The sequence below is a fragment of the Phoxinus phoxinus genome, assembly GCF_949152265.1.
Source record: "Phoxinus phoxinus genome assembly, chromosome: 17".
NCBI classification, from domain to species: domain Eukaryota; kingdom Metazoa; phylum Chordata; class Actinopteri; order Cypriniformes; family Leuciscidae; genus Phoxinus; species Phoxinus phoxinus.
Window position 1 is genome coordinate 20578234 of NC_136892.1, and position 18662 is coordinate 20596895.

The window sequence follows — 18662 nt, forward strand, 5'->3', positions numbered from 1 at the left end:
AAAAAAAAAAAAGGCATTTTGGAACCAAACTCTTCAAATATGTGTGTGTGTGTGTGTGTGTGTGTGTGTGTGTGTGTGTGTGTGTGTGTGTGTGTGTGTGTGTGTGTGTGTGTGTGTGTGTGTATACACACACATATAGCCTATTAGCCTATATAAACACACACTTTTTATGTTAGATGCTATTAATCGATTTGACAGCACATAAACTGTATATACAGTATATGTGTGTGTATATATGTGTATATATATATATATATTAGGGGTGTGCAAAGCAGCCGCTATTTGTATCTGTATTTGTATTTGTTGAGGGGGGAAAAGTATTTGTATTTGTATTTGTATTCGAGTAAAATTCAAAATAGGCGTAAAAATCGTAATCATAAAAAGAAAATTTGCGTTACACTTCTAATTTACGTTATGTGTAAGTATTCTTTAATTATATCCATTATAATAATTATGGATATGCAATATTGGTTGATGTTTTTCCATAAATCCAGCAATGAAACAAGGAATGTCATTGAAAAGAAAATAACATAACAGCCATTACCTCATCCATGGTTAAACCAATAACTAATAAAATACCATTGTGCACATTATGAAGCACAGTCTACATCTTGCTGTCTGCAAAAGACAGAGTAACTTACGTACCATATAACTCCCACACGTGCGTACAATTCGACAAAACTACCCAAACATTTTTAAACTTTTTAACCAAACGTTAACGTTACTCTGTCAACAGCCTATTGTCTAAATTACCGCGCTAAACAGAGCTACGTAAACAGAGCGAACATGAGAGCACCCGACTGCAGACGTCAATAATGCCGCGTAATGGAATAATCTCTCGATCGCTTCTCGAAAGTTATAAACTGCCTCAGGAACCCAGTTAAGGTACAAACATCTATTCAACAAAAATAATGATGGAGTTGAGTGTTTTTTGTCGCTCAGCCGAGCACTCTCTGTTGCTGTGTGGAGCAGCCTGTGTCCGTCATTCACTCACTCATCCGCTCATCCGGGCCTGCACTGCGGTCTCCTGAGGAAACGCAGCTTTTTGAAATAAAGTTTTTCTTGTTCCCGAATACAAATATTTTTTAAAGTATTTGTTCGAAATAAGTATTTGTAAAAAACACGTTATTTGTGCCTTTCCGAATACCGTATTCGGGTTCGGCTCCACCCCTAATATATATATATATATATATATATATAGAGAGAGAGAGAGATACAGTTGCAATCAAAATTATTCAACCCCATTGCAAATCAGGTTAATTGGCAAAATTGTATCCTGTTTCTTGTTTGCGATGGGCGATGATATCTTCTCTTAAATTTTTGGACCATTGGACCTGATATTTCATGTGTTCTAGCTCAAGCACAACTGGTGCAACTAATGAAGCCCTTGATTGGTTGCTTCAGGTGAGACACCTGTTTTGCAGATTTGAGCTGTTGTGAGCTTTTGTGAAGTCATTTTTAGACCTCGGAAGTCATTAAAAGTTGCACTTTCAGTTGAATTTGGGGAAACCACTTGAAACATTTGTTGTGTTGAGACATTTCAATTACTTTTGTTTGATTTGTTCATTGCAAACAGCTGAAAGTCTGTACATTTTGCCAATAAACCTGATTTGCAATGGGGGTTGAATAATTTCGATTACAACTGCAGACATAGATATATAGATGTATAATTTCTTTTGTGACATTTTCATTGGTGGTTTCAGATTTTTGGACCCCACTGTACATGTAATTGATGATTATAGTATTGTAATATTATTCTCAGCATCTAGGTTGTAATTGCAATAATAAATTACACACATACATTTTGATGCCATCTACAACTAGTTTGGAGGTCAGAAATCACTTCTCTGCTCAATTTTTAAATGATAAAAGTTGAGAACTGCCCCCCCCCCCCCCCTCTCTCTCTCTCACACACACACACACACACACACACACCACTTCTATTTGACTTACAAAGGACATAATGATAGTGAGCAAATCCTTTTGTCACTGATGAGATAAATATTTATGAGCGGGCGTGGAGGCGATTGAACCGGCTTTCTTTGGACCAGGGGCTTCATTAAACGCCAGGGCAAATCACTGAGGTCATGCGACTGAGTGAGATCCACGTCTGCAGTTCACGGCGTGGGCTCTCTGAAGTGCCCATCAGTGGGCTGCTATGATGACATGTCAAAAAAAAATCTCCACATGCTGGTATCTTCATATCAAAGAGAGCTGATTACCACCAAATATTTCAAATTGCACTTCCCTCTTTCCCTCTTCAGCATCAAGAGTCCCTTCAATCCCATAGCGGCCGCTTTTCTCTTATTCTTCACTGACAAGTCAGTGTACAGGGGCCTCAAGAACGTACGATGAATTGCATGAAATGAAGAACACATCTGTTGGTTCTTTGCAGTGTTGGTAAAATTAAATTTGGTGGACTGCAATTTTTTTTTTAAACGCTTAAAAAGATTTACTTGATTATAGTAGTTTTTTGTTTCTTATTTACTATTCAAAAGTTCTAACACCTCCAACTTTCAGGAACAAGTTTTTTTTTCTTTCATTTTTCTTTATTGATTTTTATTTACACTATACTTATTTTTACAGTATGAATTGTAAAGTTGAACAATAAGCACAGCAGGTGAGCAGGATTATTATTATTTATTTTTATTTTTTAAGACATACATTAAAGTCATGTTTTTGTGGTTTAGTCCCATTCAGACTGTTCCCATGATGCACTGGGGCATGAATTGTATGGTTGCATTCTTTGACCACTTGTTTACATTTATTGATGATTTTGTTGTCAATGTTAGTTTTGTGGTGTCAGGATAAGATTGTTTCTTCAACTTAAAATAATCAGTTTAGTTGTTTTTTACCCGTGTTGGATCGAGGTACTGTATGTGATTGTGTGTTAGCCTATAATGGTACATTATAATGTTTTTTTATTTGTATTATTATGAGGGCCAAAGGCTTTAAATATACAAAGACTGTGCACTTATAAGGGAGAAAGTGCATTATGGAGGAATAAGTCCTGTATTATATGTAAAAGAGCCAATCGCCAATTGATCACTGCAGCTGCCGTTAGAAGCTCTGCTTGCCGTATATACAGTCACTTTTCTGAGTTTTCGCACTTATGACTGCACATTCGCATTGGCTGGTCCAGCCTGAAAAATTCAGGGGGTTTTGTCATGATTTGAGCATTGAGAAACCAATGATGCTTTAATATATTACATGTTTTATTAAACAGGTGAGAAACTGTTTGGATATACCTTCGGGGTAGTCGTATTGTTTGAATCTCTTGATTTCTTGATTACCACGAGTAACATGTTTGTACAGCCTCAAAGACAACACTGCTTTGTGATGAGGCTAACATAATCAGGAAGAGCTTTATTTGTAGTAACAGTAATACTGTATTTTCTCCACCATATATATATTTTTTAATGAACTGCATGCCATTTAGCAACACAAGTCATATCGAAGTAGCATCTATAAGCATGATAAAAACAGCAATGATCCATTGAATCAAGCTACGCCTTTTTGACCTCTAGCGGCAAACAATTAATTTTTTTCTGTGCCTTTAAGACAAGAAACACTTCCATCTGTGATGAGATGGAAAACATGAGACATGAGAAGCACCTATATTGAACCATTTCATATACTCTTGAAAACTATTTCAAAATAAAGCCAATATGGTTTTATGGCATGATGTAAAAACTTTTAAAATCCCACAGAGAAAGTTTTCTAGTTTAATTTAAACCAAAATTCCTATTAAAACGGTTCTGGGTGAAAAATGTCAAAATTAAAGACAGATTTTAAGTAGGCAATATGGCATTCTAAACTCGGTCAATAAATGTACTAAAACATATGATACATAATTGAATCTAAATCTAAAAGTCACGCAATCTGTTGCCTTTGTAAAGTTTTACAAACACCCATTTTTTTACAGTGTGTGCTGACTTGAGCATGCAGTATCTCTGCAAAGTTTTCCAGTCTTTTCCCTCAGTTATGAGTGAGTTCCTCTCTGTATTGTAAAGGTTGTGAATGTTGTTCATGTGCTTTGAGTTTGTAGAGAAAAGGCAGGCATTTTTTTCAAACAGCCTGTGCCGACGGGTCAGCCTGTGTCTAGAGGTGATATCTGGATGACATTTGTCCTGTCCATCTCCGTGTGATAAGATGATCTGACAGATAACTCCCATGAGCCCCTGGACATATGCTGCTTCATAGCACTCCAACCAACAGCATGATGTATATCCATCTTCTCCTTGGGATGCAATCTTGCTCAGTTGAACTATTAAAAATGCATGAGGAGAGTTGCTTGAATGTGAAGTGACATCTCAATACTGCAACCACCACTGCTAGTCAAAACTTTTTTTATTCTTTACACACACACTTGTAGTGATTGTAATGGATTCATGATGAACAACACTTAAAAACTCTGATGGGTGAAAGTGAAAAGTTCACTTGAGTACATTTGTAAACCTAACTACCATAATGATGATACACAAATTGTAAGGTTTGTGATAAACTGGTCACAACTTTCTGAAGAAGGACGGAGAGCTTGAAAACAGCGTCAGTCTGTGATAAGAGACATGATGTGCGTCAGTCAGAGAGAGCCTAGCAGCCATCCGCTCAAGCACCAATGTTCAGGCATCACATGCTTCACGGTCCAAAGCTCTGATACCACTAGTGAAAACGCTTCTATTTTAGCATTTTTCTGATTAAAAGTCCAATAAGATTTTCGGTATAACACTTTTTTAAATTTTTTGGTTCTTAAAGAATTTTTAAAGAAATGTTTTTCTTATAGTGTGAAGAACTTTTTAATAATCTGAAGAACAGTTGTCCAATATATAGAAGCTTTTGTGCAATTTACATGTGATGGGGCGTACAATAGTGATGATGATGTGAATAATTGCATGACAATTTGTAATATTCTTCTTATTAGTATTATGATTTTGATTATTAATGATGCTTATTGTTATTTAGAAGAAGAATGTCTTTGTTATTATTATTATTATTATTTGTATTATTATTATTATTATTTAAAAGAAGAAGAATGTCATTTTAATTATTTTATCAGTCTGAATAATTTTTTGGTCATTGAAAGCCTTTCATTACTGAACCCAGTCCGTGCGCACCTGCCGGGCTTAACTCACAAAAATAAACACTGAAGTTTATCATTTCTATGTTGTTGTTTTTTTACAGTGGGTCATAATATATCATATCTTTAGTTTGTCAGTGCGTTTTGTGGTGTTAGAAATAGTTTTTCTGCGCATTTCAGCACTAACTCAAAACGTGCGTACATGTACACCACCTCCTGAGCTGGCGTAGGATTTGAGCGTGCCTTACGCCAACGTTCATATTGATAAATCGCAAAGTCACCGTGGTTTTGGGTGTACGCCAGGTGTACGCTGGAAATTTGGTGTACGCACTTTTCATAAATGAGGGCCAATGAGTGAATCAACGCACAACTGAATTCCCTCTCTGATCTTCCAGTTGTGTCCGTTTCAGAATGTATATTAGAATTACATCAGTCTATTAACTGATTCATTGTTTTATATGACATACACTGATTTGATGTATAAAGTAATAATAATATTTTATAATATGTGTTAGGATCACTTGAAAGTATGAAATGTTCACATCATTGTATAATAAGAATTTTCTTATTAGTTCTATTAGTTCTAAATGATTTATTTATTTTATATCATAATTATTCTTTGTTTTAATTGTTTTAAAATTTCAAACTTTGTTTATTTACAGGTGTATTTATTCTCCACTAACAAGCTGTGAAACACAAGTGACCATTCAATTTTCCTCTTTTTGTTTATCTATTAAGCTTTATTTATTTGAAAGATTGGATTCTGTGTCAAGAGCTGTATACCTTCTCCACAGCAATTTAGACAAACAACTCAATCTTGTTTCACTTTCATAGCAGGAAAAAACAATTATTCTTCTGGGCAATATCTAAATGGTTTCACACAAGGACCTGTTTTTGTCCCCTAAACCTCTTGTGGCTAAATGGAAATTTTCAGGTTATATAATGTGAAGAGACAAGATTAGATTGAGCACACTGTCATAGATGTAATGGAAGGAAGCCAGTAATGCTTAAGGATAAAAAAAGGATAAATCTCAATTATTGTTCAATCTCCAAATGGAAGTTTTTAGACTCTGCTTACATCTCAGTGTGATACTGACATGCGCTTACTGAGTCCTGCAGCACCTAACTCTGGTAACCCGCAGTGCCCTCTGAGAGCTTTTTTATTATTATTGTTGGGTTCATGCTAACCCACCTGTCCATTGGGGAACACACATGAGTGATTGTAAACTGGCTTTAATCTGTGCTGTGCCTGAGGAGGGCTGCAGGTGCTGAGACCACAGCGGAGCCAATGCCAACCGCACAGTGCTTCCTAATGCACAAAGCCTTTAGAGCTGCACCGCATCCTCGGTTGAACTGTGCATTTTTCAATCGCTGAATTGCATAAGACTCCTTTGATTAACTTAGATTGTCTGAATGGTCTGTGCCTTCACATTACTGTACACAAACAAATATTGATTTTCATCAGAGATGTCTCTCACAAGACTTTTCATCCGCATAAGAAAAGCGGGCGAGGGATCATTAAAATTTGATTGATTAATCTATTTTTTTTAATGGGATTTTTTCATTTATGATTTCTTGAATTATAAATTGCTTTGAGAAAAAAGTATATTATGCTCACCTTCATTTATTCAATCAAAAATACAGTAAAAACAGTAATGTTGTGAAATATTATTTAAAATTGAGTTGTTCTATTTGAACTTTTTTTTCAATATAATTCATTCCTGAAAGCTGGATATTCAGCATCATTAATCCAGTCTTCAGTGTCGCATGATCCTTCAGAAATTATTCTAATATGCTGATTTGCTGCATTAGAAGAAACATTTCTCATTATTATCAATGCTGTCAGCAGTTGTGCTGCTTTTAAAGGGTTAGTTCACACAAAAATGAAAAACTTGTCAATTACACACCCTCATGTCATGCCAAACCCGTAACACTACTAACCTTTTAATAGTCTTTGATGAATAGAAATTTGTATATGTTATATATAAAAAAAAAACTCAGTTCATGACCTCTTTAACTTTTAGATCTGAGACATTTGAACCTCATTGTTTTCATTCGACTTTAAAGTTATACTTGAGTAGAAGTCACAAAAAGTAAACGGCACTGTAAAGCTGCCATGTCAACAACCTTTAATGTGTTTTACATGTATATGTGACTCAATTTTACAATGGCTCGGGCAAGAGCACTTTTTGTTTTTTTTATAAGTGTTCTTTCCTCTCACATGAGAATTCCTCTGCGATACAGACCAACATCCTTTGCCTGTTTCCTGTAACCATAGAGATAATGAATTCAGCCAATCCCCAGTCAGGCCTGCGTGGAATGCTTTCCTGAACTCCTTCCATGACAAATGCTCTCTCAGAGCATTTCAGAGCATTTTCAAACGCTTTCAGAGCGTGACTCTCGGTCGTTATTGTCAGGAAGACTTCTATGGAATGCTGTAAAAAAGTAAGTTTTTAATCCATTTAAACTTTCATTTCTGCACAAATATTTAATTTCCACAGTGTTATAAGTTATGCAAACCTCAGAAGACTGAATGATTACACTGCGTTGCGAAGGCTGTAGATATAACACAGTAACAGCTCAACTGCCTCACAAATGGTTTCATTATTGGCTCAGCCCCATCAGCTCTAGTGTGCAAGACTCACTGAAGCCTTTGATTAAATTCTATATTAGACCTGAGATCGCCACAGGATGGCCAGCTCACTAGACTGATCTCAGCAGGTGAACCGCGTATATAATTCAGTCAGTCACACAAAGGTTCATTCTGTTCCGTTGCTGTTTTTAATTGAGCACCAGGAGTCGCCGCCAGGCCCTGATCCAATTCCTGGGATTGCAGACATTCTCCAGAACAGATGTTCAGCGACGGTCGACTGCATTCGCCACTGCCCAGACACTTCTCACAGGTGTGGTTGAGAAACGTATGTGTCTGGAGTGACGGGAGTCATGCCCACTGAAAGTACAGACAGAATTGTTTTGGCTGATGTCCCTCTCAGGAAGCCATCTTCTGTGAATCAATCCGCCGTGGTCTGCGGGATCTCGACTCTGCCCCGTGTTTGCTGGGACTTTGAGCTCGGTTTGGCTGTGCTGTGGGTGGTCTTGGCTGGGCTTTTGATCTTGGCATTACTGTATCGGGTTCTTCTGCTGCGCCACAGGCTCCGCGTCGCTCAGGCCGGGAATGCTCTGGAATACTTCGGTTTCTACCACATGGCTCAGTATGATCTGAAAGAGCCCAGCCTGCCTGTAGTGACCCCCTCTCTTCCCTCCCCACCTCCACCTGTTCTCCACCTCACTCCTCCACCTCCACCGCCAGTGTTGTACGTGCCCCCCCCCATCATCCACACCACCCCACCCAGCCCTCACCCATCATGCGGAGCCGGCTCGGATGCAGAGGTGTACTCGCGGATCGGAGTCCTGCGACCCTCCAGACTCTCCAGCGTGAGTCAGACGCAGGTGATCCTGTTTGAACACTCTGCTCTTTGACAATGCTTTCAAGTACAAGCACAGCTGTTTTCACTTCATGTGCTTATTTTGGGCTGTTCAGACAATCACCCACTTTCCAAGTACATTCCTGTTTGAATTTACATTGGGACATTTTTTAATGCGTTTATATATTTTTTTTGTATCATTATTTAAATGTTTTAATGCATTTAAATGCTTTCAAATGTGTTTCCTACGTTAGGAAATGTAACAGGAAAATAGGTTTGTTTTGAAACAAACAAAGCCTGTTTGTCTTTTTCCTGAATCTGCCTTTGTAATTTCCTTTAAAGGGTGGGATTTCCTGAGGAGACTTTCCATTGCTTTGTTCCTTTCTGTCCTCTTCGGATTTCAGAGTTCCTTCTCTCTCGCTGTCTATGTTAATAGCAAATAAATAAGTATGAAAATAACAATGTATTATAAAGTAAATATAAATAAATATACACTACTATTCAAAAGTTAGGGGTTGGTAAAAGTTCTCTTCTGCTCACCAATTGGTTCACAATTGCCTTACAAATGCGGCATTTATTTGATAAAAAATACTGTGATATTGTGAAATATTATTACAATTTAAAATAGATGTTTTTATTTAAATATATATTAAAATGTAATTTATTATATATATATATATATATATATAATATGCGGATGTTTCAGCATCATTACTCCAGTCTTCAGTGTGACATGATATGAAATCATTCTAATTTGCTGATTTGCTAAATATTTTTATTATTATTATTAATTTTAAAAACAGCTGCTTAGTATTTATCTGGAAACCATGATATCCCCACCCCACCCCCCAAAAAGAGAAAGTTTAAAAGAACAGCTTTTAAAAAAATATATAGAAATGTCTTTACTGTCATTTTTGATCAATTTAATACCCCATACTTTTGAATGGTAGTGTATACATTTTAAAAATAAATATATGTACCGGTATATAAATTGCATTTTAATTTTTATATTTTATATATTAGGCCTATACATAATTATTTGTATATAGTGTACAACTGTGGACTTGCCTCTGAGTTGCAGTTGTGTGAATTACACTGCATCTGTGCCTTTGTTTCTGTCTGAAATGCATAGGTCATTCATGTACAAACATTCTAAGGCCACACAGTATATCTGAATAATTGATAACTCTCCACCACTTCCCTTTCTGTATAATTTAGCATTTTCAAATAGCTGCAGGACAAATATGATAATTGTGGAGCAAAAGTTCACAACCTTTTTATGAACTGAAAACTTTATTAACTTTACGAAAATTTTTATATTTTACTCAGAACTTTAATATAACTTGCCTAAATCACATTTTCCATAACATTTGATGTATTCAAATCAATGATTGTAACAAAAACATTGTATTCATGCTATACTAAAATGTGACTGAATTATTCAGTCACAGTCAATTGATGCTCAAAGCACTGGTCAGATAAATAAGCTCTATTCTCAGTTTAATTGCTGTAGGTCTGCCATGTGTATATAAAAGAAAGCTGTCTTTTTATTTTTATATATACCTTGATATATATATAATATATCCCTATATAGAATGATAATTTTCAATATTACTGCTGAAACCTTTTTGCTTTTAAACTGCAGAGCATCACAGATAAGAAAATAACATATTTCTCTGGCATTTAATGTTTTTTTGTTGTTGTTTTTTTTACATCTCATTTTAACTTGAAGAGCAAGTTTGGATGTTTGTTGAAATAAAGCTAATATTTTTCAACACTGAGCATTTTTTATGGATGATATCACATTAAGGAGTCTGTCAAATGAATGTTGTTCTGAATTGTGACTTTGACATGTGAAGTAATTCTTCTAATTAGGAAACAAGCAAGAACCAGCATCCTTGCAAATATTTGATGTGCCTGACATGCGCGTGTGTGTGTGTGTGTGTGTCTTTGATGTGAGTCTCTTACACCAGGCTGCATGTTTGTCCTTTAGAACATGCCACGTTGATAACAGGAGACAAGAGAATGAAATAAACAATATATTTTGTTGTACTGAAAATATAGTGCGTTAACAGAGCCGTAGCCATGTAGTAAATGCTCCAGATGCAAAAAAAAAAGACAAAAAACGTAGCAAACTTGACTTTGATTCTAGTGTCGTCCCACTTTCCCTCGCCATCATTTCCTGTCTTCTCTCAACCGTCTCTTTCATTAAAAATGGCAAAAAGCCCAAAATGACAAAGACCAATGAATTACAATTTTGTGGAATACTGCCTGTCAAAAAAAGTTTTCTTTTCCATATATATATATACATATAGTATGTGGGTACTTGTTCTTCTGTGCTGATTTTGAATGAAGTGGTTTGGAAATATTAGCTTTCATTATGTCCTTTAACTGAAGTTGAATACTTGCACCTGCCACCTTTGGGAAAGCTTTTATTGACACACACTCAAGCTACTTGTGAACCACAGAAATATTGTATTTTTTTATTGTTTTATTTTTGGTTTTTGCAAACCACCCAAAAATAGGTTTTTTTTTTTTTGTATCTTGCCCACTGTGAAGAACGGCCACTTGAGAATCAGTGTTCAGCTGGCAGGATTACATTGGACTTTCCAGAATCTCTTCTTTTGACGTTGCATCTGCCTCTGATTATTATTGGTTGAAAGACTGAGAAATATTTCAAATTTATGGATCTCTCCCACTGCGCAATGTGACATCAGAGTGGCGTCTTTTCTATGTAGTTTTTGGATGTCAAATTTCGGTCCACTGAAGGGGTTGTTTTGTAACGCCAGGCAACGTCTTTTTTCAACGTTTACCGCACGTCTAATGTTGACGTCCGTGTAAGGGTTATTCATAGTCCAAATTGTGCTTTTTGTAGACGTCTTTTCAACATTTAGACGTCGTTTTTTATACAACTTCTATAACTGTAGTTTGAAAGGGTGGAGGACATGTTTTCTGTACCATGTATTTACATTTACGCATTTGGCAGACGCTTTTATCCAAAGTGACTTACATTGCATTACACATTTACAATCCTATCAGTTCTTGCTTTCCCTGGGAATCAAACCCATGATCTTGCGTTGCAAACGCCAATTCTCTACTGTTTGAGCTTCAGCACTACACTTTTGTATGCGTCTCCAGTTATCACCTGCTGCTAAAACAATCAAATGGAGTTTTTGGAAAACGATCTTAAATATTATTTATAATCTGTATTCATATGTATTAATCATGTTAATAACAACAATGTTGATATTTGTAAATAAAAAAATATTACATATTAATCATGTAAATTCCCTGCACCTGTCATAGACGTCCAGATGACGTCCAAAAAAATTACCCAGTTCAAAGGTCAAATGTCGAACGTCAATAGGCTATGACGTCCAAGTTGGGTCATGGTTGGACGTCCAAATAGTGGACCTAGTTTGCACATTGAATAGATGTCCAGAATTGGTCATGGACCGACGGACCCAATGTAGTAGACATGATCTGCTCGTCTATTCCGACGTCCAATGTTTAGTGAACATTGAAAGCCTGTTTATGAATTTTCTTGTCACATTTTTCCCCCCATTTCATTAATACCTACAGTTCCTGACATTTAATTTGATTGCATGCTGTCAATAATATACCAAATGATTAAGATAAACGCATGGGCTTAATCTTGAGCCCACCATATTCATTATATCTTCAACTATACCTTGGCTCAACGGTATTCACTGACTACCATCCAACATTCATTGGATACGGACTTCAATTTTGGCCTTTTCCTCACACAAACTAATGAATGGGTTTACATGATTTGGAATATAGCATTGTGAACAAATTGATTTCCTAAAGACTTTTTAAAATCACTTTCAGAGCTCGACAGACCCATTGATGGCTTAAAAAGTTTATTTGTGATCCAACTTCAAACCGTTTTTACTATATATTTGCTAGTAAGCTCTCAAGCTGTTCTGCCAGAGGTCTAACTGGAAATAGACAATCATGGACCTCAACAGTGTTTGTTGAGTGATCAGCAATGTTTCTCTGCAGGGTTCTGGAGGTTTCTCATTGGTAATAAATAGCTGTGGATCCTCGGGTCGCTAAATCACGCCAGCTGTGGGTGTGCACGTGGGCTCTGTCTATTGTCCTAGGCCTTTGATCAGATAATTGCACCTCAGACCCAGAGTTTGAGACATCTGAGTGTCGCTATGGTGACCAGCACCCCTGTGTCTGCTCTGTTGAGTGGCTTTTAGTGATTCAAACTGGATGGCAGGGTTGTTGAAGCAACTTTAGAGACTACGATCCTACTGCAATCCTCCAAAAAAACAAAACAATTATCCGGTAGATTGGGTGCTTTAATGAGAAACTAATTATTTCAAGGTTAAGTTTAAAAAAAGTTGCACCTTTTTTCATATTTTCGGAACAAACTGACAATTTGGTTTCCACAAGAATTCATTATAGTTGACATAAAAAGCGCCTTCTGGAGACCTGTTAATATAATTAATTGGCACATTCCTGATCGTGTAAAAGCCTTGAGAAATCTATCATAGAAGTAAAAAGAGATATGTGCGGTGGAGCATCTTGTTGTGAAAACATTCTTTTATGAAGGGAATTGTTAAGAGGATCTTTTGGCCTCTCTGTCGCTCCTTTGTATCCATTGTTCCACGCAAGGTTTACATGGGTGATGAAGGCGCAAGTCAAGATTAATGGGTTTTAAAGTGCCTGGTAAAGAGGAAAAGTAGACAAGACATATTTTAAATGATGGACACATCAATAAATACCTGTCTCTAGAGAGAGAGAAAAAACACTGTCATGTTTATACAGTAGCAAATATTGCTAATGCACTTAAGTGTCAGCATGAGACACCTGCAATTAACTTGTTGAAATCCTTGATCTGTGAAATATTAAATGCTGTCATGTGGCAGACAGACACAATGGAAAAAAAACACACATAGATTTCTACATTCTTTTATATATAGATATGCACTTCTCTCTCCATCCAAGAAATGAACACGTTAATATCTTCAAGTCAAACTTTAAAAGCAAGATTTTGTTTTTTCTTCAAAAGTTTGTTTTGTTCTATTCCTGATTTAATTTGTCAGGCTTTGTTAGAATAATATTAATTTTTTTAAATGATTAAATTCAATTATTTTGAGCATTGCACAATGTCATGTATTATCATGTGATCTCATTCACAAACACATTAGAAGCCTATGAGTTTTGGTCTGTGCATGCTATTATTTACATTCAAAAAACAAGGACAAAACCACGTAGGACTTTTTTTATTTTCACATCATGGACATGAAATAAACATTTTCAGTACACATTATGTAACCTGATGTCATAATTAGAGCATATATGATATATAAAATCAATCAGAGTAAATAATTTATATTTAAACTCGTACTAAAAAGAAAGTTTTCAGGGCTGTTAAAATACACTATTCTTTTTCTGAGCAATCAATACTGGTTAAACGCGTGTTTCTGACAGTTACAACTGAAAATGCAGCATGTTTATGGTCTGCAAAAATGGCATTTAATGATTTTCTTGAACGCGCTCTGAAAGTCTTTATTAAAGTACGCGTAAATTATCGGATTCAACAGGGAGTTGGAATACCCGAGCCAATCAATAACATCTTTGAGCCACAAAGGCATATGACAAGATGGACAAAAAGGCATCACGAGCGCTTTGATGAAGAATGGCAGCCAACACAGAATGAAAGTGCCCATTATAATGCCCAGAGTCTTCACTGTCTTGCGCTCGCGCGCCATGGCGAGCTTCCTCTTCGCCTCGGTGTTCTTCTCGTGTTTGTTCTCAAGCAGAGGGACAGAGTTTGGCGTGTTGGGCAACGGCAAGTTGTTTTTGGAATTGCTGTGAACCTCGATGATCTCCAGAGAATCGCCGTCCTCCGCGTGCTTAATCGCGCCGTTTACGCACGCGGCGGGCTTGGGTTCGACCGCGCTTTTCCAGTTTTTGCCCAACTCTCCGTTCGTTCGCTTAAAAAGGGCAGGCGACACAGTCAAACATTTCACCCTCTTTTTCTCAGGTTTTCGAACGGTTTTGCGAATGCGAAATCTTGCCGCTTTGAATATGCGTCCATACAAGACCAGCATGAGAATCAGAGGGATGTAAAATGCGCAAAAGGTGGAATAAATAGTGTACCACGGGTCGTGGCTGATCATGCAAGCTTCAGGATTGGCCATGTCTTCTGCTTTACTCTTGGGCTGAGATTTCATGATCAGCATGGGTGGAATTGAAATCGAGAAGCCAACAAACCAGGTAACTGTTATTAAAAGAGCTGCACGCTTTAATGTCCTTTTCTTCATGTAGTCTATAGGGTCGGTGATCGCCCAGTATCTATCCAAAGCTATAGCGCACAGGTGCAGAATGGAAGATGTGCAACATAAAATGTCTAAAGAAATAAAAATATCACAAGTTACCTGTCCAAGTGTCCACTTGTCTAAAACTTGATAAAGAGCCGCCATGGGTAACACAAGCACCGACACCATGAGGTCCGTGACGGCAAGTGATCCGATCAGGTAGTTTGCAACATTTTGCAGGGATCTTTCCAAAGCAATAGCCGCCACGACACACGCGTTTCCAAATATGGAACATAGAATGAGCGCGCCGATCAGCAAAGACGTGGAGATCTGATAACTCAGAGGAACCTTCACAGGTAAAGTCACATTGTCGTTGTGGTGATCGAACCCACTGTCGTTCTGAAATAATAAGGACGTGGCGTTGTATTCTTCCATGTCGTGTAGAGCATAAATTTCGCAAAAGCTTCAGTAGACAGCACTACTCCATTCAGAGGAGCTCGTACACTTGAAGGCGATGCCAACCATCAACATTATTACTGACGACTTGTGACGACGCGGCTCCATTTATATCAGCAGCGGTGGTCCACAGACGCGTCAGTTACCTACGCAGGTGTGTCGGGTGGGCTCTCCACATACAACATGCACTTTTCCAGAAATACTTCCAGTGAGATCAGTCTATCCTCATATAGGCATATTGTTAAAAAACAAACTACTGAAGCGAGTAATGTTACAACAGGTAATGACTTGACAAAACTTGTCAGTACGGGGTGAATTTCCCTCAAATTTTAACGGATTAAAGTAGGCTAGAACTTGTTTTCTTCTGTAGCTCGTGTTTTCTACTGTAGCTCGTGTTTTCGACACCCGCAGAGCTTAAACTTGTATTGCTGCTGCTGCTGCCACCTGCTGTAGCGCGTCTGCTTCGGAGAAAACTAAACGTTTTGGCCCAAACATCTCTCATTCCTCCATCCCTCATGTATAGCATATCCCCACGCGCTAATGGTTCCAGGAACAGGTTGCTGTCATTATTATTCACTTTATTATCCTATGTATTTACACATCAGATATAGCATACCACCAAACTTTAGTAGAGATTGTGTTTAACACGCTTTCGATCTAATTTTCTATGTTGTTAAAAGTTTACTCTGCATTATTTGTGCACATTGTAGCTACCTGTCAAAAAGTTAGGAAACAACCTACTATTATTTTTGAAATAAGTCTTGACTCTTATGCTCATCAAGGCTGCATTAGCCTATGATAAAAAAAATAATACATAAAAAACAGTAATATTGTAAAAAATTATCACAACATTAAAACTGTTTTCTATTTGAATATAGGCTACTTTAAAATGGGTTTTAGTGATGGCAAAGCTGTTTTTTTGTCCTGCAAAGAGTCATTACTCCAGTCAGTGTCACATGATCTTTCAGAAATCATTAAAATATGCTGATTCGTTATCAGTGTTGGAAACGGTTGTGAGGCTTAGCTATTTTTTATTTTTTTTTATAACATGTGGTAGCCTACTTTTTTCAGGATTCTTTGATAAAAAAATTAATTAAAAAAAAGCATTTATTTAAAATATTTATATTTTGCATCAATATAGCTCACTGATTCTTGAGAGTCGGGACAAAACACGTTTTAAAAAACTTTTTTTTTAAATACACACTATATCAATTAGAGTTATACGTTTCTGCAGAGAAAGGTCTTAGCTATTTAACCATGTAAAGGAACAGGTTCTAAATAAAAACACATTTTAAACAAATTTACATGTTTCCCTTCAGAACTGGATTTGTGTCAACTCCGTCAGACACACTAAAAAGTAAACAATTTAAATTCTTCCAATCCAACAAGAATCTAAAGTTATGAAGTATATTGTAATAGTGTTTAGTTACTCTGATATGTAAACAAAATACAATATATAAACTTAAGTTGTGATTTCACACTATTCTGAAAACTCAGTTTTCTAAATATTTGCATTTTCAAACTTTGATTTTAATTTCAATATTGTAAAAACAAATTCCTTAAATAAATAAAACCTAAGAGGATGTAGATCAGATGGTCCTTTATTACAAAAACAACACCAACTGAAGGAAGAATATTTTTTTCCCAAAAAAATTAACAAAAACATACATCCAAACGTCGAAGATCTGACGGTGTTGACGAAAAACTGACGGTGTTGACGAAAAACTGACGGTGTTGACACAAAATGTGTGCATTGCTGATTATTGAACAGATGTGCTCTTTAAACACTACTACTAAAACTACTCCTTGTTATTAGAGTATTGAACTTACTGTAAAGCAAACTATAATAAACATATTGCACATACACCGTTTCCAACTATTTTAAATTAAACCGTTTCCAACTATAAAAAACAAAAAAAACAATAAGGGAAACCAGGGGCTACCCTCTGCCGTGATAAGTTTTTTTGGCCATATCGCCCAGCCCTACACTGGCTTCTCATTTGTCTATCTGTCTCTCTATATATAAATATATATATTAAAGTGCTGGCAAAGTTACACGTTACACAATAATAAGCAGACCACTGCCTGCCCATTCTCTACAAGTCAGATGTGTATGGTTAAATAATGTAATGCATGCTATGTATGTGCATTTATGTGTAAATAAAACCCTGAAATAACAGTTTAACCCTTCACTATATTCACAAATAATATTATATTCGCACATTAAGAGGTTATTGGTGGATTTGTCAACTCCGTCATCGTACAGGTCAACTCCGTCAGACATAGAACCTGACGGAGTTGACGTCTGACGGAGTTGACGCAAGGACATGTATTTTCCACCAAAACATGTATTGTACACTGCAGCTAGGTAGTTTTTCCTCAGTTGCTAGCTGTCCCAATAACCTCACTAAAATGCTTAAATTCAATCCACTATGGTTTAAAAAAAGTATCTTAACAGAAAGATGGTATTGACATGGTGCAGCTGTGACCATAGGAATATTGACATTGTTTGTCTAAAATATAAAAAAATGTAAAACGTACTAGAGCATGTGTGGTATTGCTGCATTCACCACAGGCAGGGAGATGAAAAGGGTTCCTCAGGGATATAGCTGACCATGCTATTTCCTGATTTAAAGAGCTTTATGAAAATATCTGACGGAGTTGACAGAAACTGAGGACACAACTTTAATAGGCAGATTTCTATGGAAAATATTGTTTGATGTTCACTTCATGCATTGTTTTTTATATGTATACCCCTTATTTTGTATTTGATATATATGTTTTCACAATTGTAGAGCTTTTTTAAAGTTTTTTGGGATGGTTAATGTTGTGACCTCTTGCTGAGGACAAGTGCAATAACATGGACCTTCTACACGGACCTGTAGAAAACCTTAAAATTTTCCCCAAAAAGATAAAAAGTTTATTCTAAAAATCAGATAGGTATATACAAATCCTTTAGATTTAACTTTGTAAGTATGCCAATCATGATGAATTTCTTAATTTTTGCTATAAATTAGACTTTTCTATGTGGGACATGTTTTGTCCCGACTCTCAAGAATCAGTGATCTACATATCGGTCAAAAGTTTGGGGTCAGTAATTTTTTTCTTTCTTTTTTAAAAGAAATGTATACTTTTATTCAGCAAGGATGTGTGGAATTGATCATTTTATTCAGCAAGGATGTGTTAAATTGATAAAAAAGTGATAGTAGCCTAAATATTTATATTGTTAGAAAAGATTTAAATTTTGAATAAATGCTGTTCTTTTTAACTTTTCATTCATCAATGAATCCTTAAAAAAAGTATCACAGGTTCCAAAAAAATATAAAGCAGCACAACTATGTGTTATTACATAATAACTGTATCAAGGATTATGTGACACTGAAGACTAGAGTAATGATGATTCAACTT

General features: G+C 36.4%; 2 protein-coding genes across 3 annotated transcripts; one reads left to right on the forward strand and one right to left on the reverse strand.

Moving 5' to 3' along the window:
- Positions 1 to 7458: 7458 nt before the first annotated feature.
- On the forward strand, positions 7459 to 9431 carry LOC306985219 (uncharacterized protein). Of its 2 annotated transcripts, none has more exons than XM_079587208.1 (2): positions 7459 to 7522; positions 7868 to 9431. In XM_079587208.1, the coding sequence occupies exon 2, from the start codon at positions 8021 to 8023 to the stop codon at positions 8555 to 8557; it is 537 nt and encodes a 178-aa protein (XP_079443334.1). In that variant the 5' UTR covers positions 7459 to 7522; positions 7868 to 8020; the 3' UTR covers positions 8558 to 9431. The 2 variants fall into 2 exon arrangements, with proteins under 2 accessions (XP_079443334.1, XP_079443335.1); XM_079587209.1 differs by having other exon boundaries at positions 7874 to 9431.
- A 4320-nt stretch (positions 9432 to 13751) lies between these two features.
- htr1ab (5-hydroxytryptamine (serotonin) receptor 1A b) lies at positions 13752 to 15384 on the reverse strand. The gene has a single exon (XM_079584963.1). It carries the CDS (start codon positions 15231 to 15233, stop codon positions 13992 to 13994), a length of 1242 nt encoding a protein of 413 aa, XP_079441089.1. The 5' UTR covers positions 15234 to 15384; the 3' UTR covers positions 13752 to 13991.
- Between the last annotated feature and the right edge of the window lie 3278 nt (positions 15385 to 18662).

What these genes read in the sequence shown, in the direction of transcription:
- LOC306985219 (XM_079587208.1), top strand. Translation starts at nt 8,021, where the DNA reads ATGCCCACTGAAAGTACAGACAGAATTGTTTTGGCTGATGTCCCTCTC.
- htr1ab (XM_079584963.1), bottom strand. Translation starts at nt 15,233, where the DNA reads ATGGAAGAATACAACGCCACGTCCTTATTATTTCAGAACGACAGTGGG.